General features: G+C 45.2%; 1 protein-coding gene across 6 annotated transcripts in view; it reads right to left on the reverse strand.

The window, feature by feature from the left end:
• CAMK1D (calcium/calmodulin dependent protein kinase ID) overlaps positions 1-25,957 on the reverse strand; it is a 423,988-nt gene that overhangs the window by 48,647 nt on the left and 349,384 nt on the right. For all 6 annotated transcript variants that reach the window (XM_081229204.1, XM_081229202.1, XM_081229199.1 and 3 more), the window contains 2 exons: positions 9,590-9,728; positions 6,820-6,946 (listed from right to left, as the gene is read on the reverse strand). In XM_081229204.1, coding sequence (XP_081085330.1) covers positions 6,820-6,946; positions 9,590-9,728 — 266 coding nt within the window. The remainder of the gene's footprint in view (positions 1-6,819; positions 6,947-9,589; positions 9,729-25,957) is intronic.

A 25,957-nucleotide genomic window follows, 5' to 3' on the forward strand; every position in this document is an offset into this window, starting at 1 on the left:
GGAGGAGCCCCCGGTGTTGACAGAGCCCTAGGTGCCGCCTGCAGTAGGAACGCAATACACCTGGATGGAGAGATGCCCGCCATCTCCTGTCATCAGTGACCTGACACTCAGCATGGGCCCTGGTTCCTTATATGGGGTGTGTAAGGACCAGGCAGCTGCTAAGGGTCAAGGGTGAAGTTCAAAAGGCTCAGATTTCTTTGCTTTCTCCCAAGGTACCTTGTGCCTTGGGATACTTAGGATAAACAGCCCTTTTCCCATTATTTCTTCCTTATTAGAGAACTCATTTAAATTGAAGTAGTAACTTGATGTTGGTGAAACTAACTATTCAGCTGAAGAGTCATTTAGGTAAATAACTTGACACAACAACAAAACAACTGCACTCACCAATGGAAACCCACACTACCTAGAAGGAATCTGAACTAAAGCTGACAGCCGTCCTCTGCTCCCAGCTTGGGCTCTTGGGACGTGTAGCCTCCAGGACGGGCAGCAGAGAACAGCACTCCCTCCCTTCTCTCCCATAGATGCCTAATGGCTCTGCCCTGTTCAAATGAAAAACTGCCCGGCAAAAAGGAGGCCGTGGCTTCTGTGTCCAAGGTCCCAAAGAGCGCCCCCATCAGACTGCTGGGGGGGGTGGGCAGGTGGACGGGGCTGTGTCTAGCCCCAGGCTGACAGCACCCTGGGGTCCTCTGATGAAGACCTGTTTCATCTTCTCTGCAGCATTACTCTACCAGGCTCCCACAGAAATAATTAATTGTTCAATTAATCTATAATTTAAGGTTCCCCAAACCAGTGGTTCCCACTCAGTCTTTATCGTACCTGACTTGGTAGCCGCAACTGACACAAGGCACTTCATCTTCCTTGAAGTACTGTCCAGATGCCACACACTCCCCTGGTTCTCTTCCTACTTCACTCACTGTCCCTTCTCTGTCCCTCTGAGTCCCCGGGACTCAGCCCTGGGACCTTTCCTCTCCTCCATCTACACCCACCCCCCACTTGATGATTCTATCCAGGTTCATGGCTGTACAATGCATCAGAGGGGACTTCCCTGGAGGTCCAGTGGTTAGGACTCTGCGCTTCCGCTGCAGGGGGCATGGGTTCGATATCCCTGGTCGGGGAACTAATATCCCACATGCCGTGTGGGGAGGCCAAACAAAAACAAAACCCCCCAAACAACAACAAAAAAACAAATAAAATGCACCAGCCGGTATCAGTTCCCAAATACCGTCCATCCCCACAGCTCATGGATCCATATTTGAGATGTGCCTTCTCGCTAAACTTCATTTGCAGCCCCCAAATCAATCCCTGGGATGCTTCCGCGGTCGTTTGTAGACCTGCCCAGAGTGGGCCGGGAGTCACCCAAGTGCTCCTTCCCAGCCGAGGGTGAACACCGCAATGCTCTGCCCTCTTGTGTTGTCTCTCACAGTGACAAGAACTATAGCTTTCATGGTCCAGCTAGTGCCACATTTTCCCATACTTTTGTGCATTCTGTTGATTTCACTATTCAAAACGGCCCCCAGGGCTTCCCTGGTGGCGCAGTGGTTGGGAGTCTGCCTGCCGATGCAGGGGACACGGGTTCGTGCCCCGGTCCAGGTAGATCCCACATGCCGCGGAGCGGCTGGGCCTGTGAGCCATGGCCGCTGAGCCTGCGCGTCTGGAGCCTGTGCTCCGCAACGGGAGAGGCCACAACAGTGAGAGGCCTGTGTACCACACACACACAAAAAAACGGCCCCCACCCCAGGTGTCAGTGCCGAGGTGCTGTCCAGCGCTCCCAAGCACAAGAAGGCTGTGCGCCTTACGGAGAAAACGCATGTTCGATAAGCTTCATTTAGGTGTGAGTTACAGTGTTGTCGGCCTGAGCTCAACGGTAGTGAATCAGCAACAATATTACATAAAGTGTCACTGGACAGAGATACACATATAACAAGGTCAAATATCGACCAGCCGATGACAGTGCTGGGACTAGAGACCCGCAGGAACCCAGCCCTGTATTTCCCCTGGGAGCGGGGCTCACGGTCTGCCCGTTCAGTGCTCACAGTGACTTTATAGGACAAAACTGCTGTGCAAAACGAGAGTCTCCCCTCAAGGCCTGACTCCTATTCCAGCTGCCTTCCTGACCTCACAGACGTTATCAAATCCAAACCTGAACCCCTGGTGATATTTCTGCAACGTTCCCCCTACCACATCTTAATTAAAGGCAACTGCACCCTTCCAAGGACTCAGGCCAAAACCCTTGGAATGACCCTTGACGTGTCTCTCTTTCAAACCCTACTTCTGGGTTTTCAGAAAATCTTGATGACGTCACCTGAACATCATATGCGCAATCTGACAGCGTCTCATCGCTTCCGCTCTGCCAACCTGACCCAGCCCCGACCATTTCTTGCCTGGACAACTCCAGAGCCTTCTAACTGGTCTCCTTCCTTCCACCCTGGCCCTGTCCCCCCCTGCCACCTCTCCTTATCCCAGCCTGTCCCCCACAGGGATCTTGGTGAAAGTTCGATCATGTGACCCGTTACCTCAGATCCCTCCAACGGCTTCCAGCCACCCGTGGTCGTGACAGTGACTTCTAAGTCCTGGTCTGCACGTGCCCTACCCACTGCTTCTCTGACTTGCTCCTTTCTCACCCTGCTCCTGTTGCTCCTCCCACACTCCTGCCCCAGGGCCTTTGAACCATCCTTGGAATGCTCTTCCTCCCAATACTGGCATGGCTGGCTCCTTCACTGCAATCATATCTTTACCCCACTGTCATCTTCTTAGTGAGGGCTGCCTTGATCAGTGTAGTTAAAATTACAACCCCCTAAATCTAAGAAAAAAAAAATGTCATGAAGAACCTAGGGGTAAGATGGGAATAAAGACACAGACCTACTAGAGAATGGAGTTGAAGACATGGGAAGGGGGAAGGGTAAGCTGTGACAAAGTGAGAGAGTGGCATGGACATATATACACTACCAAACGTAAAATAGATAGCTAGTGGGAAGCAGCCGCATAGCACAGGGAGATCAGCTCGGTGCTTTGTGACCACCTAGAGGGGTGGGATAGGGAGGGTGGGAGGGAGGGAGACACAAGAGGGAGGAGACATGGGGATATATGTATATGTATAACTGATTCACTTTGTCATAAAGCAGAAACTAACACACCATTGTAAAGCAATTATACTCCAATAAAGATGTAAAAATTACAACCTCCTACACGCACATACACAGAAACACACACACACACACTTCCTATTGTCTTTCCTGCTTTATTTTTCTGCATAGCATTCATGTCCATCTAAGATACTAATTAATATATTTAGCTGTTTGCTTATAGCCCGTTTCCCTCTCACTCAGATGTAAGTACTACGAGGTTGAGGACTTTTATCTGTTGTTTTTTCTTTCTACTGATGCATCCCCAGTGCCTAGCACAGAAGGTAGGCACTAAATAAGTAATTCTTGAATGAGGCATAATGTAGCACTTACCATACATTATTCAATTTACCTGTTAGCCCTCTGTCTCTCACAAGACTGTGAACATTTTGAGGTCAGAGGCTCTATCTAATTCGTATCTGTATTCCTAACACCAAACTACTGTGCATGACGCATAACAGGAATTCAGTAAACACATGCTGAATGAAGAGAAGGGGAGCAGAGAAATAAAAAATCGCTCGTGTTTATGAAGCTTAGGTTTTTATTGAATTCAACAAGCATCTGTGCAAAGATGAGCAAGCCAGAGCCCCTGCTCTAGTGGAGAGGGGGAGAGACACAGATAAATATGGAAGCTGATGCAATGTTGTAAGAGCCATGATGAGAAAAGGAAAAGAACCAGGATGACAAAGGAGAGGATGGATGTTGGGAAAGCAGTCAAAAGAGGGTCATGTAGGGCTTCCCTAGTGGTGCAGTGGCTAAGAATCTGCCTGCCAATGCAGGTGACATGTGTTTGAGCCCTGGTCTGGGAAAATCCCACATGCCGTGGAGCAACTAAGCCTGTGCGCCACAACTACCGAGCCTGTGCTCTAGAGCTCACGAACCACAACTATTGAGCCCGTGTGCCACAACTACTGAAGCCCGCGTGCCTAGAGCCCATGCTCTGCGACAAGAGAAGCCACGACAACGAGAAGCCCGCGCCCCACAATGAAGAGTAGCCCCCGCTCGCCATGACTAGAGAAAGCCCGCGCACAGCAACGAAGACCCAACACAGCCAAAAATAAAAGCAAATAAACACATTTAAAAAAAAAACAAAAAGAGGGTCATGTAAGCTGGGCTTTGATGGCCGAATAGGAGCTTGCCATGCAGACCGTTGGGGAGAAACAGCCTAAGCTCAGCTGCTCACTGCCTAAGGCATGTCTACGTAGACACAAGCTCCCCAGTGTTGCCCCTTTCTTACTCTAAAAGGTCCCCCAAGAATCTTGGTGCTCAGTAAATGTGAACAAACAGAATTGCTATATTCCCATAGTCCTCCTTTCCCCTTCTTCACTCCAAGAAAACTCTGTATCTGACAACAGAATTACCTGATGGCTCCACTTGCCACCATTTAGGGTAAAAGAGCAAAGGCCACATCCAAACATCAGTCCCGGTTCCCAGACTCATCAGCAACTGACATCTAAACACAACCAGACCACTAGGATGGCAGCCACTTAGAAACCCAGAGAAACTGCCATTCCACAAGCTCTGTCAAAATGTAAAAAAGCGAAAATCAATTTAGAAAGTGCTAGAGCTTTCCAACATCAGAGTCAAATATGAGAACAGTATGATGCATATGTAAATATGCACATTCTTTGTCAGAGCCCACATCCTGAAGCAGGAGCTGGGCGGCTACAGCATCCTCGGCTTCCTCACCCGGCGTGGCCTGGGCAGCAGCCCCTGCGGAACAGAGCAAAGCCATTCCAGCCAGGAGACTGGACCCCATGACCTCATAGGCCTGTCCATTTTCTGATGCCTATGACTCACCACGGTTGGAACCGGCTTTTTTCCTCCCTGTCTTTTAAGAGAAGTGAGAATAAGCTTGTCTCATTCATTTTTATTTGCTGCTTGCCTGGTGGCTTGGACTGAACTGGAGAAATTCCACACACACACCACACACGCTCACATTTCCACCCACGGCCCCCACCTCAGGGCATACACATGTGTCTACACGTGCATCTCGCACCACAGCTGCTGATGCAAGTCCTCCTGATGGAGTTCAAGCTCTTCCTGAAACCATGACTTTTCTATCCTAGAACGGGGACTGCTCACCCTGCCATGCGTCTCCATCAGACGTGCTGGCTTCGCAAACGTGATCAGAACCATCTCCCCTTCTGCATCTAGTGCATACACACAACCCAGGGACAAAATTCCTGGGTACTGTGACAGTCAAGAGCTAACAGGTACTGACCACATCTTTTCCTCCCCTCCCAGATTTATACCATCTTGATCTCCTCCTAAATCTGTGGCTTCCTTCCCTTCCCCTCACTTTAGTCTCTATTCCCCTCAAGTCTGTTCTTTTCTCCTGAGTTCCTTTAAAAGTGCAACAGCTGTGACATTAACAGTGATGACTTAACGCCCATTATCCTGCAAGCACTTGAAGGGCCCTGAAGTGCCTCCGAGGTCTTTCGAAGTTTCCAACCATGCTCTGGGCCCCAGACCCGTTTAGCATGAGGCCTGCTTCCCTCAGCCTGCCTGGGAAGGTCACGTGGTTGTATCCCCAAACAAACAGGAATGACATTGGTCATATAACATCACCTCCTCTCCTTCAGGGCAGGCTTACTGTTCTCATTAAGAAAAGCCATCACGGTTTGTATGATGAGAATTCAGCCTTGGTCTCCATTTTCTCAAAGTCTCTTCCAGTCCCAGTTCTTCCTGCTCTTAGACCTTCCTAGCTTGTACTCACTCTCTCCCCAGCACAAGCTGATGCCTCTACCTGGAACTCTGTCCCCTGACTTTTTCATGGTTGGGGCTGCTTCTCGTCATGAAGGCTAATGCCTGAGTCTCCTCCTGTCCCCTTAACTATCCCAACCCCTCCTCACACCTGTCATTCTATCATACACTCCCGTTTTGTCTTCTTCATAGCATGTAAGATCTGAAACACCCCTGTTCACCTGTTTCTTTTCTGCCTGTCTCTCCCAACTAAAAGGTCAGCTCCATGAGGGCAGGTGTTCCATCTCATTCACTGTCTTCACCCCAGTGCCTAGAACAGCATCTGGTACATAGCAGGCACTTGCTGGATGAACGAATACAGTCATGTAAATGGAAGCCTCAATAACTTCGTACACAGTTCTGATGGCCTTTCCCCGGGCCCCCAGAAGATGGAAGTTGAGTCTCAGTATGTGTTCAGATCTGCCATAGCATTTTCTGCATTCTGAGTGTCAGGGACAAAGGATCTCTGGGGTTCTGATTTTAGAAAAAACTTTAATTCTTGGCTTCTCCAGGACAGATCAGGATTGGCTAATTAAAGAGAGTGACTTGGTCAAGGTTTGAATCAGATTCCTCCTATCAATATTTTCTATGTGTTTCTATCTCAACATTTTGTTTTATGTGTGTTTGTACCTTATTGTCATCCCACATGTCACTGTAAATCATTTAAAGACATAGATACACATGACATATTTCTGGTCTTAGAACCTGGGAATTCACCCAAATCAATTCCTGGCCTCCACACAGGCCCACACCCAAATCAAACGGAATTTCCACCCAACTATTAAAAGGTTTCAGGGGAAATCACTTCCCTTCAAACTCATTCCAGTGTCTCTCAATCTTTTTATTCCTCCCTCAAGGGAAATGAAGGCAGCTGTGATCACGTGCCAGGCTCAAATGCTTAAGACAAGCGATCAGGTTGACAAGTGGGAAAACACACATGCGCAGTCCTTACCGACATAGCCTGGGGTCCCACAGGCTGTGGACATCACGTCTCCTTTGCCCTCCATTTTGGACAATCCAAAGTCACTGATCATGATTTTGGACTCCTCATCCTGACTGTAGTACAATAGGTTCTCAGGCTAAAAAGAAATGTAAAAAAAAAAAAAAAAATTACAATCTGTTTTAAAAGCTGGGTTAATTGTGGGAGCCTCACCAAACCACCAAAACTTAATGACACTGGAAGAACAGACTTGACCTTTAGACACAGTAAATGCCTTAAGAAAAGCAGTGTTTAGTGAAAACAATGCAGGGAGCCTTATATAGTATTGGGCATTTACAGATTTTCAATAAACGTGAGTCCCTTTCCCTTATTAGTATTTTCTCTACTTAAGAACAATGAACCATATATTGAGGCAACTAGAAAGCAGATGCCTCTCAGACTTGTCACTTCATTTCTTGGGTTAGGGGCACAGAGATTCCCAGAAAGAAAACTGTCTTGGCAGGTGCTATTCGGTTTCTTTTTTCTGACCCTTGTCAGCAACCTGTCTCCAACCTAAGGGTCTCTCTCCCCGCCCTAAGAGACGTCCCGTGTCCATAGCTTGGGCACATGCACTGCACTTCCCCCTTTCCTGGGCCAGCTGATATCCGAGCACTCCGCTCCCTGAGAAACAGGGGTAGGTCATCACGGAATGAATCGGAGGTGGAAGATCTAGAGCTTTCTAGCCATGTGTCCTTAAAAGCTCTGTTTCTGTAGAAGATGGGTCAAGATGATTCCTCATTTGCTTCCCTGACTGTAAAATGTCAGAGCTCAGGCAGCAGTAATGCACGACATGCAGCAAAGGTTCGATTACAGCTCCCGTTTCCACTCTAAGTCTGTATATCAGTGGCACCTCCGTGGTGTCTACATGGGAGGGGCTTAAGGATGGCAATCCTGGGGTAAACCAGGAGATAGCAAAGTTTCGTTTGTATGACATCTTGTGGAAAATTGGGGAATCTGGATGCTTCTGGCCAAAAATGGGGGCGGGGCTTATGGAGATGGAGGGAGATGTTGAGCAAGCATCCCCCCACCCTTGCTGTCTCTCACAGTGATTTTCCATCCATGACCCCTCACTCTGCTCAACAGCTATACATCCCCATGTGTCCTTGCCACATGTGCAGTGGAGCCCAATTCTCTCCCCTAATGCAATGCCCCTCTTGCAGGAGTCTTGAATAAAGCCTTCCTTACCATTTTCTAAGGGGGAAATAAACATTGCCCATCTAGGAAATGGCTTACCTGCTTAGAAATGATTTCTAGTAAGTACACCACATCACATCTCTACGGTCACTAAACTAACTTGTTCAGGAAGAGCTAGCTGCCTGCTGTGGCCTGGAAGCACAGAACTGGCATTTGGTGAGGGCACAAGAGAGCAGAGAAGGCACGGCTGCCTGGCACAGAGGCGCCAGGTCACCTTACCTAGCCCTTACCTGGCCCTCTGAAGGACCTGCAAGTCCTGAAGATGAACTATTTGTGCTCACAGCCCATTTCACCCATCAGGAGGCCAGCAAAGGCTGTAAGAAGTCCATCAACGTCCTCAAATACCCTTGTCTAGAAGTTCTCCAAGTGTGGTTCCCAGGCCAACATCAGCATCACCTGTAAACCCCTTAGAAATGCAAGTTCCCGGGCCCTGATTCAGACCTGCAGGATCAGAACCTCTGGGGTAGAGCCAGCAATCTGTGTTTTTACAAGCCATCCAGACAATTCTGATGTAAGCTAACATTTGGGAGCCACTACCCTAGTCAGTGGAAAATGATTAACATGGAGAAAAGAAAACACTTCACAGTGAATTCCTATGAAAGGAAAAGCCACACCATTTTATACCTTGACAGCCAGTACCAGATAATGGCCAGATGTTAACATTCTGTTTCAACACATGTTTACCATTTATTCCTTAAATTGATTTAGATTGCCCGTAGTTGTGCATAGCATGGCTTCAGTACAATATAATCCCTGTGTTTCTGATAGGAGTGGTGAGTATGTGTGCTGGGGTGAGATTTCTATCTTGACTGGTGCCGTGAGTTCTGGGGGCTGGACCTATAACTGCTGTAGAATGAAGCCACTTTATAGCCTCAGGTCAACAGCACAGATTTTTTTCTGTTCCTCAAATTGATATGTTCGATACCTACCCTTGGTACTATGATACCTACCCTTCGGCATCCACAGAGACCCTTGGGCCAAGGTGACCAAGGCCCAGATCTTCAATGCTATTGGTGAAGGGTGAGTATTTCAAAACCTCATAGGGATGGAACCAACAGGACATTGGGAGAAGGCTGTAACTGTATGTCATTTAACCCATGTTTCTGGATAACCTTTTATTTCCTTTCTCCCTCACCTCACACCCTCTATCGCTCCCTTTCTTTCATATGGTGGGTTGCACTGAAACAGGGCTGGAATTGGGAAAAGACTGGAGAACTGCACTGGGCAATCTTCATGGCATCCATGTCTTGAACAAAATTACCCTTTAGATAAGCCTGAAGCAATACACAGCCTACCTCCCCATGGCCCTTTTGCTGTATAGTGGTTATTAAATGTCCCAAACAATGGCCAGCCCCATTGATCTTCATCATCTTTCAATCTACTTCTGGGTCCCAAAGACCCCGACAACTAAGACTACACAAAGCCCACCATTCATTCCACCCATACCTACATCAAGGCAACCTCATCCCTCCTCTGGAGCCAATCTGCTCCGACAGGTGCACTGTGGGTTGGAAAGCAACTGGAGGGTGTTGCTAAGCGACAGCCTCACCTTGAGGTCCCTGTGGACAATGCCCATTCTATGGAGATAGTAGACAGCATCCAAGACCTGGCGGATCAGAGTGCTGGCATCTTTCTCTGTGTAAAATCCCTTCTCCACTATCCGGTCAAACAGCTCTCCACCAGATACACTGTTAAAAAAAAAAAAAGAGAGAGAGAGAACAAATCAGTATAAGTTAAAAAAGACATGTTAAATTTTTCCATGAAAACTACCAATAAGACCTTTCAATATGGTGAAAGACCCACACTTTATTTCAAAAATTAATCCATTTTCAGATTTAAATGTTGCCCCCTTATTCCCCAGAAGCTATAGCAGGGCAGTGTTTCTATGTCATGATGGTACAGATGGTCCAGGATGAAATAAAGTAAATAAAAATAAACCAGGATCCATGGACTAGCCAGGCCTGAGAAGTTTCTCTTGGCCTTTGCCTCCATCCTGCTGGGACAGCATTAACTCAGAATAACCTTCCAGAATATCAGCATCATCAGTTATAGGGTGATGACACTGGATAAGATGCCTCCTTTGCATGCGAGTATAGCCTTAAAGATTTGGGCGATGGGTGGGGTGCTGTGGGCAAAGCAGGAAGCAGCCAACAGGACGTCCGGGTTCTTGACCCAGTTCTGCTCCTAAGATGTTGAGAGGATGGGCACTCCTGGAATCTTTGCACCTCAGTCTTTTTATCTGTAAAATGAGGTAGTTAATCTAGTCAACCACTCCCTGAGAGGCACCAGAGCCTCAAAGCCACTTGTGATTTACAAAAAGAGATAGAAGAACAACACTCCATTACATTGTTTTACTTTGGTTTTTGTTGAGAAAATTTCATTTCAATTTCTTTGAATTTCAGATTGAATTACCTTTTTTTTTTGTATTTATCAAAAGGGGACCTAGGTTGCTAAAGGTTAAAAAAGCCTTGGTGGACAGAGACCCTTTCAGCATTGAGATTTGATGTTGCTCTGAGTTGAACAAAGTAACAGAACTGTAAAATCCTGAATAGAAACAATTCAGCTGATACCTTTGCCTTCAAATTCTTGGAGTACAGACTTCTCTAAGAAAAACAATGCTTTGGGCAAACAATTAAGCCATCCCTTGAAATTAGTTTCAAGGGATATATCAGCACTATTTTAATAAAAGAGAAAAAATTTTTCCAAAAACAAAATGAAAAAGGTTTATGTGAAATATTAAGATCATAAAAGTTTCATAAACAACTTTTACATCTTTAAAAGACAGGCCCCAGCAGTAACACACACACATACACTAACACACAAAGCTATGATTCATTTTCTTCAAGTCAAGGCAATTAATGTTCAATAACTGAGCCACTGAAATGTTCTTTTAAAAAAAACTAATAAAACACAATTGCAGCTATAAAAGCCCTATGTATTAGAGTCTTTCCCATTACATATAATCATTCCAAGCCATACTGCGTTTGCATAATGTCTCATTTCCAAAGCAAACTGAGCAATCTAGATAAAAGAAGAAGGATGCTCAGGAGAAATAAAAAGCAATTCAAAGAGTGAAAAGAAATACAAACAGGGGAGCAACTACATCCTGATGACCATGTTGTCTGTATTAACCATCCTTAGGTAAGCCCAGATCCCAAAACATTCCCTCTCAGCAACTCACATCAAGTTCTCGCCACTCTTCATTTTTCTGGAACCTTCTTTCAATGATTTCAATGGAAGAACTTTGCAGAGCTTGAGGATGTATTACAGGAGATGCACAGTTGACAGGGGTAGGGAGAACCTGCGTGCATTCACTTGGAGGCATTCACTTCACTGAATCATTTATTCAATCATTCATTCCACGTGTACTGGGCGCCCATTAGGTGCCAGCCACCCTGTGCAGCTGGTGCCAATCAAGGCGGCATTAGCTGCGCCGGAGGAAAACCCTGTCTTGATTGTGCCCCTCCTCATTCCCTACATCAGCCCACCTTCAATAATGGCACTGCTTACTAGTGTTCCAGTGCTTTCTTACCGCTGGGCTGCCTGCTACTCACACCCTCTGCAAGGTGCTGGAAGCCCTCGAGCAACAATGCTCACCCCTGGGACTTCCCTGGTGGTCTAGCAGTTACGACTCCACATTCCCAATGCAGGAGCAATCCCTGGTACATCCCTGGTCAGGGAACTAGATCCTGCATGCCACAACTAAGACCCAGCACAGCCAAATAAATAAATAAATAAATAAATAAAGCTCACCCCTTCCTCCACCTCCCACCCTTAGCACTCGATGACCTGCACTTTGCCAGATCCCCTCCCTCCCTCCTGCTTCCCATTCTCTCAAAGTCCACCTCTCTGCAATGTGATATAAGGTATTAATAGCCATTGAATAATATTTTCACTGTGATAGGTCAGCAATGCAATAAGAATTGAAGCATTAGAGTTGAAGTTTAAGATACTCCTGTCACATGTAGTGTCAGGGTCTCAATTTTCTGCACATTTAGTATTTCACTTCTTAAATTTCAAACTGCACCAGGGATTTATTTTTCTGAACACTGCTCAGAAAGAAAGCGATTTCCTTGGAAACCAAGGAACAGGGGGAAAGTTTAAAAAACTTGCCAATAAAAAATGTAACAATACTGATAAAAATACCTTAAAGTTTGTAAATCACTTTATACTTTCCAGAAATCTCCTTAAGCACACATTTCAAAAGGCCATTCTTACAGACTGAATGTTTGTGCGTCCTGTCCCCCAATTCATATGTTGAAGCTCTAACTGTACCCCTCCCCCAAAACTGTGTGATGGTATTTGGAGGTGGGAATTTACGGAGGTAATTAGGTTTAGTTGAGGTCATGAGGGTGGGGCTCTGATGATGGAATTAGTGTCTCCATGAGAAGAATAAGGGACACCAGAGAGTTTTCTTTCTCTAAGCCATGTGAGGACCTAGTGAGAAGGCAGCCATCTGTAAGCCAGGAACAGAGGCCTAACAGGAACCAAATGTGCCAGCACCTTGATCTTAGACATCCCAGACTCCAGAACTGTGAGAAATACATCTCTGTCCTTTAAGCTGCCCAGTCGCTGGTATTTTGTTATGACAGCCTGAGCTAAGACACCCAATCATTTTCAAAATCACTTGTGAACAACCAGAATCCCAGAATCACTGATAAGGAAATAAATTTAGAATTGTGGCAAGGGGCGTGTCTCATTTTCAGGCTGGCAGGACACGTGAAGGTTGGGGTGGTGGGCTGCTGAGCTGACAGGTTGTTTGCTTGAGTCAATATCCTTCTACGGCAAGCTTCCAATGTGTGCGGTTTAAAGGTCCTCCTTAGAAATGGAGTTCCCCAATGAAAACACGCAAAGCATCAGATTGTAGTTGGAAGGATCAGGGGTCAGGTGATTGGAGAAAAGGAATAGGACCATAATAACAGGTCAATAAATAAAATTACTTAATGGCAGCTATGGGAGAGAGGTTCAGCTTTAGGGGGATGTAGCTATATAGAAGGAAACTGGCTACCAAAGACTAAGAAGACAGGAATATGGTTTGAAAAATTCTCTCCTCTCACTTTGAACTTGGACATTTATTTAGAATAACCTGCCTTTGCAGTGAACTTGGGTTTGCTCAGTGTCTGATCTTCCTTGCCTATTACACTGCACTGCTATCACTGTATGTGAATCTTAACTATGCCAAAACCAAATAGTTGGACGTAATGATCTCAATAAAATTTGTTTACTTGCAGAATTTTAAGTAATGCAAATCTCTTCAAATTAAAAAATAGTCAAGAAACAGAATTTCAAAGTTGCTGGATCAAGTAAACTAAGTTTTGATTCTATACTGTAATATATTCTGTAATGTACTATTATATACAACTTTGTTAGTATACCATGCATCCACTGTTAATACTGGGCAAACCATGTTGTTTTTTACATGCACTTGAACTTCTCCATCTGATTTTGGTAGATATTTTCCTCTTATTTCAAGATTTACTGCTAATTATAGTCTAAAATGTTTTATATCTTACATCACCCACACGTTCATTCAAAAATGGTACTCGTGCTAATGCTGAAAAATGGGCTCCAAAAATCTATTACTCTAGAAGTTAGATTTAATAAAATATGAAGAAGGCCAATGGAAACCAGAATATGTCACCCCCAAATATGCCTCTTCGACATAAAATTATTTTGAACTGAAGGCAGTTAAGAAGCAAGTAAATGTAAAAGAAGCTCCCACTTTTCTGTCTGAAGGCAGGAAATAAATTCTCCTTTCACTGGAGACAGACTCTTATCAGCCCAGAGTGAAACTGGCAAGCAAACCATGTTCAACTACCCCTTATCATCTTCATTACACGTCTTCACCATTTACTACCCCTATTACAAACTCCTTTGTCTTTTCCATTCTTCACAAATTTATTGTTTGCCTAAAAGGTATAAAAGCTTCCTGCTCTGGTCACTTCTTGAGGCCTTCATTCCCTTGTGAAGCCTCCTGTGGCTATGTAAAAATTCAATAAAATGTGTTTGCTTTTTTTCCTATTCATCTGTCTTTGTGAGTTTCATCTTCAGATCCCTGGTGAGGGTTAAAGAAAAAAAACTTCCTCCTTCCCAAAAAGTCCAAATAGTATAGTGCTGTGCTATTAATATTAGAGACAGGAGTCTGAGAAGTATTAGTGCTGATACTGGGGATGATAAAAAGCAGTGTTACAGCAGATATGCCCTGAAATTCACAAGAATGTCAGATAACTAGGCAGCGCCAGTGTTAAAGACCCGGGAGACGTGGCTACAAGAGCCACATGGCTTAATGTGCCCCAGAGCAAGGCTGGTTATAAATGCGTGTTTTCTAAGAACCATTTCCCCTATTCAATCCTAAGGGGAAGGTAGTCCTGAAACATACAGGTTGTGATTGAGAGGCTGCAAACAAAGCATTTTTCAACTGTGAAACCCCAAGGCCCAGATGACAGAAATTTTTTTTTTCACCTAGCCTGGAGAAAGATAAAGACCATAAGTCTTTGCCTCAATCGAATCCCAACTTGGCAGCCCCTGGAACTTCCTTCCTCCCATGCAGGGCATCCGCTGTCTCTCTGTCCCCTGATCCTCACGATGTCATGTGTCTTTGGTGCCCTCACTCTCTGCTCCTGGGGGGACTCTCTCACCCACTCTGGGACGATTAAGGGTTTATTTCATGAAAACTTTGTCCTCAATATTTCCCTCCTTCAACAAATCCCACTTTAATAATCAAAATATCTTTATTCTCAGAATTCAGTTTCGCAACATCTTCCCAGCCTCCATCTGTTCAGAAATTTCCAAAACACAAACACATGCCTCACCGTGGAATGGGGCAGAGAAATGTAACCCCTTGTGTGCCACTGCATTTTGATTCTGGCTCTTTTCCCTTCTCAGTGTCTGGGTGTTGTGGACTGAATTGTGTCCCCCAGCCCCCAATTTTTTAATGTTGAAATCCTAACAGCTGCCCACCCCCACACCCCACCCCCACCCCACCCTGGCCAAAGTACAACTCAGAATGTGACTGTACTTGGAGATGGGGCCTTTAAAGAGGTAATTAAAGTTAAATGAGGTCATACAGGTCTAATGAGAGAAGACACCAGGGATGAACACAGAGGCTGGACCCTGTGAGGACACAGTGAGAAGGCACGCCAAGGAGAGAGGCTCCAGGAGAAGCCAAACCTGCCGACACTCTGATCTTGGACTTCCAGTCTCTAGAATGCTGAGGAAATAATTTCTGTTGTTTCAAGTCACCCAGTGCGTGGTATTTTGTGATGGCAGCCCAAGCAGACTAATACACTGGGCAACTAAAGGACAGTCCATATTTGTGTACTGTATCTTTGAATGTATACTGTCTTTATAGTTTTTTCAAGGTTTATTGGGGGAAAACATTTTTGCTACTTTACTTGCATTGTATGCTTTTTTATTCACCTAATCAAATAGTCTTGCATCAAGTGCTAAAATATGCTATCCCTGTTTCCAAGGGGTACACAGTCCAGTGTGTATGGGGGGCAGGTGACTGAGATACACAGACAAGAAAAACACAGTACAGATGGTTCTGATGTTGAAGGGAGAGGGGGTGAAGGTGTTTTGGAAGACGACAGAAGGCCAGGGGACAGGGCAGGAAAAAGTGAATCGGAGCTGCCTTAAAGGAGGAGCAGTATTTAGTCAAGTGGAGAAAAGTCCAGTGGGTAGGCAGAGTCCAGTCATTTGAACGATCATGAAAGGAGTTTTTGCTGAATTAATTTTCAGGGAAATAGAATCAATGAAAGAAGCATTAAGTGAGCACCTTCTATAAGCCCACCACGTGGCATGCAGTTAGTCTCTATTTGGGGAACTACAAACTAAGTTCAAGTTGACCCTCAAGACCACTAGCAACTAATGACTTGCCAGGCTGTGATCCAGGCTGGTTGACCACAGGACATCGTAGATGGGAGAAATCCGTGGTTAGAGAAGGTTCCTGAAGGAGGTATCTGAACTTCCTTTGTGTCCTCAATCTAGCACAGCACTCACTGAATGGCAGAAAAGTGCTGGCTGATTCCTGAAGGAAGGCATTAGGAGGAAGATCATGACAGGCAGGCAGAAGAGGGAGACGCAGGAACGGACAAGATATGCAAAGAAGCCAGACTTATCTGGAAGATGTGACTGGTGAGGATGAGTCAAATCACGAAGGATTCTGGAAACCACGCAGCAGAGACTGGATGGGCTGCATTGGACCGCACTTAATTCTAAGCTGCTTGTGATCTAAGGCAACCCACTTCTGAGAGAGATGCTACTGAGTGTGACCATCTGTGTATGTGGGCATGGAGGGGAGGGACATCTTGGAACCAAAGTCCTTTTGCAGGGTGTGTACCCTGTCCTCCAAAGCAGGTCTGTCCCTGCCATCCTGGAGGCTTACTGCTTTTATGGTCTCGGTCCTGCAGGCTTCCTACCACCTTTAGATGTGCTCACAAGAGCACATCTAAAATCCATTCCTCTGACTCCATGTCAACCAGCTCTGCAGTGTGCACTGATCTTCCATCCATCCAGGAAACAACTCTCACTGCCTTTGGTGGGGCCTCAGTGATCCCTAACAATCATCTCTCCCTGTTTTCCAACTATGCCCCCCCTCCAGCTCCCATCCAGCTGCCCCTTAAGGCTGGCCAGGAAAAATGTGGTTACAGACAAAACAATGGGTAAGAAATAACTGAAGGTGTTTTAATTTTGTATATGAAACATGCTTGCTGAGACTCTGATAGAGAAATTCTACTCTTGCATTACTCAAGAAAACGATGAAAAGGTTTGTTGAAAAAAATTATTAGCATGCTCAAGATTAAAACAGTTAATCTCTTCCATCACCTGTCCACATTCCAAAAAAAGATAAGTTAATTACAAAATCATTTTTATGGGCCCAGCACGCTTCCACTGCACTGCTCTGCTACAAATCATTTTTAGATTTTTGTATTCTAAGAGGGCAAAGTGTGTCTTATCCATATTGAATCCCCAGGATTTATGACTTATATTCTAGTGAAGGAGGAAGAGAAAGGAAATAAATGAACAAATAGGTAAACGTGAAACATTCAGAGAGTTCAAAACGCTGAGGGGAGATAGAAACACGCCTGAGATGAGTATGTGGTGGAGCCACTTTTATGTGGGCTCTGAGATGGCCCCACTGGATGACAGGGAAGAGCCAGCCCAGCGATGATCGGGGAGAGCTTCTGGGCAAAGGGGTGAGCCTGTCCTAAGGCCCTTAGGACAGCACAGGTCTTTCTTAGGGTATTTGGGGACCAAAAGCAAAGTCATGGTGACTGGAATCTGGTGGGCAGAGTAGAGTGGTTGAGAAAGACGAAGGCTCAGGTCATGCAGGGAAATGTGTTATGGGTTGAATATTTATGTTCCCCACCCACCCCCACCAAATTCATATGTTGACCTAACCCACAAAGTGATGGTGTTAGGAGGTGGAGCTTTTGGGAGGTAATCAGGCCATGAGGGTGGAGCCCTCATGAACGGGATTAGTGCCCTCATCAGAGACCCCAGAGAACTAGCTGGCCCTACTTCCACGTGAAGACACAAGAAGTTGGCAGAACCTGGAAGACGGCTCTTACCAGAATGCAACCACGCTGGCACCCTGATCTGGGACTTCCAGGCTCCAGAACTGTGAGAAACAAATTTCTGTTGCCTATAAGCCACCTGATCTATGGTACTTTGTTATGGCAGCCCAAAGAGAAAAAGAGGCCATGTAAACTAAGATTTAAACAGGGGGTTTATTCTACATCAGATGAGGTATCATTGGAGGGTTTTCAGCCAGGAGACAGGGGAACTGGTTTACAGTTTTCAAAAATCACTCTGGCTGCCTGCAGTGTGGACAATAGGTTATAGAGCAAGAGTGGAAGAAGGCAGATCATTGTGGAGCCACTGTAGTGATCCATGTGACAGAGGCTGGTGGCTCAGCTTGGGGAACACTGGAGTCTAAGAGAAGTATACAGACATGAGGTATGTTTTCGAGACACAGTAAACAAGACTAACTGATGAAGATGATATAAGGCATGCTGGAAGGAGAAGAATCAAGAACATCTCCTAGATTTTTGACTTGAGGAACAGCTAGATTATTTGAAAAGGGGGTCCCTGGTGAAAGAACAAATTTGGAGGGGTTAAAAACAACTAGGGCAGTACTGACCACCAGAACTTCCTGTGATGGTGGAAATGCTTCTTATCTGCAATCTGATGTGGTGACCACCACTCAGAGAGAGCTACGGTGCATTTGAAATGTGGCTAGTGCAACTGGAAAACTGACTTTTAAATCTTATTTAATTTTAATTAATGTATTAACTAATGTAAATAGCTCCATGGCACTACCATATTGGAGTGCATAGATCTTGAGCCTTGGGTAGGATATGGAAGTCTGAGATGCCTGTTGGATGGGGATGTCAAGCAGGTAGCCATAGATACGAGCCTGAAGGTCATGGGGAGGATTAGGGCTAGAGTTCAAAACTAGCAAGTCATCAGCATGCAGATGGTCTTCAAAGCCAAGAGGGTAGACCTGATCCCCTGGGAGAGTGTAGCTGGATAAGGGAAAGACGTCTGAGTGCTGGGGATGCCAACACTCAGATAAAGGATGAGCCAGCAAAGGACCAGACAGCAGTAGGAAGCAAAGGAGGCGTGTGGGGCCATGGAAATCAAGGAGAAGGGTCTAGTCAACCCTGACAGATGCTGCTGAGAGATGAGGGCAGAGAAATGTCCATTGTATTTGCGAAGATGAAGATCAGGGCTGGAGGTGAAGAGCTGGGAGTCATCGGCATATGAGATGGCTTCTAGACCTTGGGACTGGAGATGTCCGAGTACAGGATTGGCCTATGTGAGCCTCATTTTCTCAACTATACAAGGGGGAATTATGCCTGATCTAAGAATTAAGTGAGGGGACTTCCCTGGTGGTCCAGTGGGTAAGACTCTACGCTCCCAATGCAGGGGGCCCAGTTTCGATCCCTGGCTTGGGAACTAGATCCCACATATATGCCGCAACTAAGAAGTCCACATGCCGCAGCAAAGATCCTGCATGCCAGTGCAGGCAAAATAAATAAATTAATTAATTAATTTAAAAAAAGAAAAAGAATTAAGTGAGACAATGAAGGGAAAATCCCTAGGCAGACTCCTGGTGTGCTGCAGTGTTTTGTAAACATCGGTGCCCTTCTCCCTTTTCTGCAGAGGATGGGGGCAGGAGCCAACCACTGACTGACAAGGGATCGGTGTGAAGGGAGCCAGAAACGGGGAGTTGCAATGTGAGGAGGGTGACATAGGGCTTCAGGCTGAACAGGCAGGAGAGTCCCCTGCTCTCTTCTCTGCTCCGTGCAGACAGGCTGGGCTTTTTGAAGATATCCATGCACTTGATTAGGATGGAAATCTGTGACAATGTCAGCTTTCTTACGTAATCTCACAACTTTGTATTGTGACTTCTGTATTAATTAGATGCATTTCTATAACCTTCTATAATGAGGACTTGCAATGTGAGGGTCAGAACGTTTTTGACCTCTGATGGCACATTTCCTGAGATGTTCTAGGTTAATGAAATACTAATAGATGTGCCAGAGCCCCAAGCAGTGACCTTGTGGTAGAACATACACAGTATGGGCTTTATATTAACAGATGTTCTTGAATATATCAAATATAATTTTTGGAAAAATTCTGTAATGAAATGTTTGTTACATACTGGCCTTCCCACCATTAGTTCCAATGAGGAAAATTTCACTTGGCAACAATTTTTTTTCTTTTGCAATTTTCTAGTATGAAAATAATTTTGCATTCCTTGAGTAGATAACAACTGGAAGAGATTGGAGACAGCTCTGGAATAGGTCTGGAATATGGTGTGGTTACAGGTAGTCCGTAAAATTGCTAACTCCCATGTAGGGAATTGACAATTGGCTGTAAGCACAGCTTTGCCTATCTTGGGTGAGTTTGCTCAAAACTAACGGAGAACAACTATGTAATTTTACATATGCTCAGAGATTCAGAATCTGAAGACAACTTGATGGGGTCCCAATTTTATGACAAGCCTAAAAAAAAGGCGTTTAATTCCTTTGTCCAGCTTTAATTTATTATATGTATTTATATTCATTCTAGTGTTTCTCAGCCAATCTGTACTGAAAATCTTACAGCAGATGCATGGGACAGCACGTGCATTCAGGTAATGTGAGAAAGGTCTAACAGTGCCTTCAGAAAAACACAACCAAAATAAAAACGGTCTACCTATTGTTCAGACTTCATTAAGTCTGCGGAGTTCAAGTTCACTTTCTATCAACAGCATCGACAAATGTACAAGATCACAGCTGCCCACTGTAGGGTTCCCTGGCTCTGGGCCACCTTTGTACCTCTTGAATCCTTACATATTTTTATCTTTTGAATTCCCACTCATCATTTAGATCCTAGCTTGAATATCACTACTTCAGAAAAGCCTTTCCTGATCCCCAGACCAGATTAGGTCCTCCCTTCCCCCTGCCCCATTACATTCTCTCTTAGCATCTGTATTTCTGCCCAGCACTCATCAGGTAGAGTCGACGGTTGGCATATTTGTCTGTGTAATGCTTGTCCTCCTACTCTGCCCTGCCTATTCCAGACTGTGACGTCCACGGAGGCAGAGGCAATGTCAACCTCTTCACTGACACTGTTTTACCCAGGACCTGGCCAGGTACCTGGCACAGACAAAAAGCTAACCAAACAGATGTTGAATAAAGAAAGATTTTGCACACACATACACAAAAAACAAAACAGTGAGTAGGATCTGGGTGTAGCTGGGCATGGCATACACAAGCAGTCATGCGAATCCTCAAAGCACATGCCACGGAGGGAACAACAGAAGTGTTCTGAGGCCCACCTCATCCATCAACCCACCCATCCATCCAACCACAATTCTCCCAGGCACCTAAACTTGCTACTGGTTTGCGTGCTCTACCTATGTCTCTCCAATCATATCTCCCCTTGACCTCTTCTGCTTTGCGTTTTGCTTTTTTTGCCTGGAAGAGGCACCCTCACTGAAGGATGTTCTAGGGCCCCCGATGCACCCAGTGAATGGTTCTCTCACCTGGCTGGTCCTGGCTTTGCCCAGGTACCCTGAGCAGATGAGACTTTGTAAATTCCCCTCAATAGAAGATTACCTAAAAGCACCTAAATAAGAGAACCCTTCAGCATATTTTTATAACCACCCGTTTAACAATCATGTCAAAAATCCATTTAGAATGATTTGCTAAAGGGTGAGTTATGAGTGATATAGAGCAGGGTGTGGGGACACAGTGACCCCCAGGGTGTAAGTGCCTGTCTAGTACTGTCATGACCTAATCCGTGCCCCAAGGACTGCATGGGGCAGATCAAAACAGACCAAAGCCGTTGGCAGAACGAAAGCAGTGAAGCCATCAAAGTTTGCTGTCATTTGCGAATTCTGATTGATAACCATTTTAAACATTCCCCTGTAATTGCACAAATATACATGATACACTGAAATGGCTTCGTCAGTTAATCTGCTCTTTTAGAATGAAGATAATGAAACAGACTAGGTTCCAGACATTTCACTTAAGTATCCACTATTGCTCTCTCTCACTCAGCCCAAATGCCTCCAAGTCTGAGAATATATAACCAAACCTCCACTCATAGACTCACACATTTCCCACGTGTTCTAGTCCCTTATTGGGCAAAAAGAATTCTTGCTGATGGACTTCCATTTTTTTCTAGCTCCCATACATTGACCCTCCACCTGTAGCAGAGTGAAATAAGATGTATCATGACATTGAATGGGATCACTGCGACATATCTGAAGATAACCTACGACAACCTACAAAACCTCATTATGGTTGTATTAAGTATGAGCCTTAACATAAAAACAAAGCAAGGTTTTCTCCAAAGTGAAGAAGTCTTCTGAAGGTGGCTACCACTAACCCCGAGGAATGAAGAGCAGCCTTGTGAAAACCATCCTGAATCTGGGTGGTCGTTTACTACCTCCGAGGTGCCATGCCCGAAACGTAGGAGCTGCCTTTGAACAAAGATTGACAGTCAAAGTGTGGATAACTGGTAAGACCTAAAGTTCATGCTTTCACACCTGAAATTATCTCTTTATAAAAACAAATTGTTTGTTAAAATAAGAGTATGAAACTTTAGTTACCATCAAATTTAATAGAGGAAACAGAAGTCATGGAAAGGATTCGGGCCTCTTCAGGCCACTCTTCGCTCATCATCCATCACTGCTAATGAACATTTGGGGCCTCTCCCTACTCCGTCTGCTGCCAGCAGGAGCTTTGAGACGTGGGCGCAGTAAAGAGCCCTTTCTGGGGGTCTGTGTATATATAGCCGCTGTCCTTGTCACCAGAAGAATCACTCTGGTCAGCCAATGACCCCAAATCAGAAGCGTGTAGCAACTACCAGTGGTTTTTCAGGTTCCAAAGAGAAAGCTCCTTCCAGGAACTCTCTTCTTTCCCTCTTCATGTTCTAAGCCTGTCCTCAGGGGGGACTCTGAGCCGCACACCCTGCCTGCCCGCCCGTCCCCTTCCTAACCCTGAACCCGAGTCCCTGGGTTCACATGAGCCTCCTACGTCTTCCCCCCTCTGCTCTCTCAATGTCTGGGCATGGATGGCTCTTCATTGCTGCAGCTCCACAGCAGACCTCTGAGTGAATTCTTCCTTTCTCAAGATTATTCTGAAAGACACACCCAGCATGCTTGCTTTTGAACTGTTTAAAAAATATATTTAACAAATAAGAAAAGTTTAAATATCATGAGCTGTGAGGAGTGAAGAGAGGAATTAAATTCATTGTCCTGGGCCAGACCAGAAGCCAGGATAATGTCTTAACTTCCCTTTGCTGAATCTCTGACTGGGTTTTTTTTTTTTTTTTTTCCCGGTACGTGGGCCTCTCACTGTTGTGGCCTCTCCTGTTGCGGAGCACAGGCTCCGGACACGCAGGCTCAGCGGCCATGGCTCATGGGCCCAGCCGCTCCGTGGCATGTGGGATCTTCCTGGACCGGGGCACGAACCCGTGTCCCCTGCATCTGCAGGTGGACTCCCAACCACTGTGCCACCAGGGAAGCCCTTGACTGGGGTTTTGATGGCTGATTTTATTTGTCAGTTTGACTGGAACACAGGGTATCCAGGTATTTGGTCAAATGTTATGCTGGGTGTGTCTGTGAGGGTGTTTGGGGATGAGATTAACATTTGAGTTGATGAACTGAGTAAAGGACATTGCCCTCCGCAATGCGGATGGGCCTCAACCAATCAGCTGAAGGCCTACATAGAACAAAAAGGTTGAGAAAGAGGAAACTCCTCCTGCCTGAATTCCTTCTAGTTGAGCATTGGTATCTTTCCTGCCTTTGGACTTGAACCAAAATGTCGGCTCTTCCCAGGTTTTGAGCCTTTGAACTACAACTACACCACTGGCCCTCCGGGACCTCCAGCCTGCTGACCCTCCCCTGCAGATCTTGGGACTTGTCAGCCTCTAACAAAGTGTGAGCCAGTTCCTTACAATAAATCTCATGTATGTGCACATCTTATTGGCTCTGTTTCTCTGTAGAACCCTGATGAATATATTAACTAATACAGGGACTTTCAGCTTCCGGGTCTCGGAAGCTTCTGGGAGTTTATAGGACTCCTTGGCTTAAACCCCAATGAATGGCACCACCTGCTGTATTCAGGAAGATAAATTCCTGGTCTCCAATGTAGGGACCTTGGAGGCCAACTGGTCAACCCTCTCCTTTTACCAGTGAGGGAAGTGATGCTCTGAGCTATGGCGTGACTCACCTGTGGTCACACGGTTCACAGATGGCACGGCCCCTCAGCACTGCCTCATGGTGCCTCCTGTGAAAAGACCCCTTTCTCAGCAAGTCTAGTCACTAACCTATAAGAGAAACTGGAGAGCAGAAAAGACAGTGTGGGAAAGACTGGAAATGAAGATTAGAATCACAGAGGTGGCCCGGAGAGGAAAGCAAGAAAGAGAAAGTGGATTCAGGAGTTGTCCGTCTATTCAGAGATCCCCACTCAAACATTCTCCTGAGTGGGAATGGACAGCATGGAAAAGTCACATTTCTAAGTGATTTACCCACGGTTCCAACTTCCCCCTCAATTTCCAGCAAGCTTTTCTAAGATATATGAGCCTCAGTGGGCAGATCTGAGATACAGTATCTTATGTTTTTACTTTTACAGGTAACACAGGCATCGAGCCAAATTCTAAGTGTATCTTTGATGACAAAAAATGCTGCAAAGCCAATTTGAAGTCTAAAACGCTGTCCAAGTGCCAAATGGGCCTTAGGACACACCTTCAACAAAGTTGCTGTTTTTGATTTGTGGTTTTCTTGAACAAAGTTCTTTCTCAGCCTATCTTTTCCTAAATTTGGCAAAACGAAAACACCAATGAAAATCCACATACAGCAACACTAAAACCCCACAACTGCCTTAGGTAGAGACTCACTTTCTTATTGTCTTTGGTACATTCTGTTTCTAGTGATTTCACCTGGTGTGCGTGTATGCATGTGTGTGCCCGTGTGTTCAGAAATGACTAGGAGCTTTGGTCAGTCCGGGTCTTACAAATCAGCAGGTCCTCGGCAATGAGCGAGACCGGAATGGGCACCCTCTTGGCCCCTCAAGGGTCAAGCCCCTCAGCAGCGGTGGCCCCCACACCTATCACGGAGCATATACAATGAGGCTTTGCAGGCACAGAACTGAGAGTCTCAAGCATAGAACTCGACTTTTGTTTTTAATGTTCACATTTCTTTGCCGCCAGCATCTTTTAAAATGTGACCTTCTGTTTCATACACGCTAAGATGGCTACCATTTTGAAACCAAAAAAATCCAAAAAAATGGAAAACAACCAGTGTTGGTGAGAATGTGAAGAAACTGGCATCCTCAGACATTGCTGGTGGGGATATAAAGTGGCGCAGCTGCTCTGGGGAAAACAGTTTGGTGACTCCTCAAAAATTAAACATAGAGTTACAATATGACCCAGCAATTTCATTCCTCGGTGAATGGCAAACATTTTTCATATTCATTTATGTTCATATAAAAACTTGCATATAAATGTTCAGAGCAAAATTATTCATGACAGGCAAATTTCCATCAACTGATGATTAGATGAACCATAGTGGTATATCCATATAATTCATACAAGGAAATATTATTCAGCCATTAAAAGGAATGCAGTACTGATACACAGTACAACACTGCGAACACAGTGAAGATATTACACTAAGGGAAAGAAACCGGACACAAAAGGCCACATATTGTATGATTTCGCTTATACAAATTGTCCGGGATAGGCCATTCTACAGAGATGGAAAGTAGATGAGTGGTTGCAAAGGCTGAGGGGAAGATGAAATGGGAAGTGACCACGAATGGGTACAGAGTTTATTATGTGATGAAAATGTTCTGGAATTACACAGTGGTGACCGTTGCACAATCTTGTGAGTATACGAAAACCCACTGAATTGTGTTCCTTAAAAGGGTGAATTTATGGTATGTGAATATCTCATTAAAAAAATGCCTTCTTTTCTTTTTCTAGACCCATTATTGTATCAATAGGATGACAAATGTGCACAAGACATTTATACCAACCCTAGAAATAGCCTAGTTTCTTGCCTTGGCCATTTAACAAACAGAATTTTCCACTTTGTCTTTGTTTATTGGTTGTATCTTCTCCACACGTGGTCTTTCTCTCCTTTCTGATGACATGCAAAAGTGGTCTCTCATTGGAGCTACCTACCTCTTTTAGGACAGCCCTTCTCGTCGACTGCCTGCTGCCTACACACACCTATACCCACTTAAACCAACCCTCTGTCTCGAATACAGGTTCTTCTCTTGAGGAATAAAGCAGAAGAACTATAAAGCACACACCTTTGTCAGATGTGTTATTCTTAGACAACCTTTGGGAATAAACCACATTCTCTGGAAACAGCCTTTAGTTAATTACCTCTCCCAAGGTCTCCTATCAC

Source organism: Mesoplodon bidens (genome assembly GCF_964165515.1).
Source record: "Mesoplodon bidens genome assembly, chromosome: 3".
In the NCBI taxonomy this organism is placed as follows: domain Eukaryota; kingdom Metazoa; phylum Chordata; class Mammalia; order Artiodactyla; family Ziphiidae; genus Mesoplodon; species Mesoplodon bidens.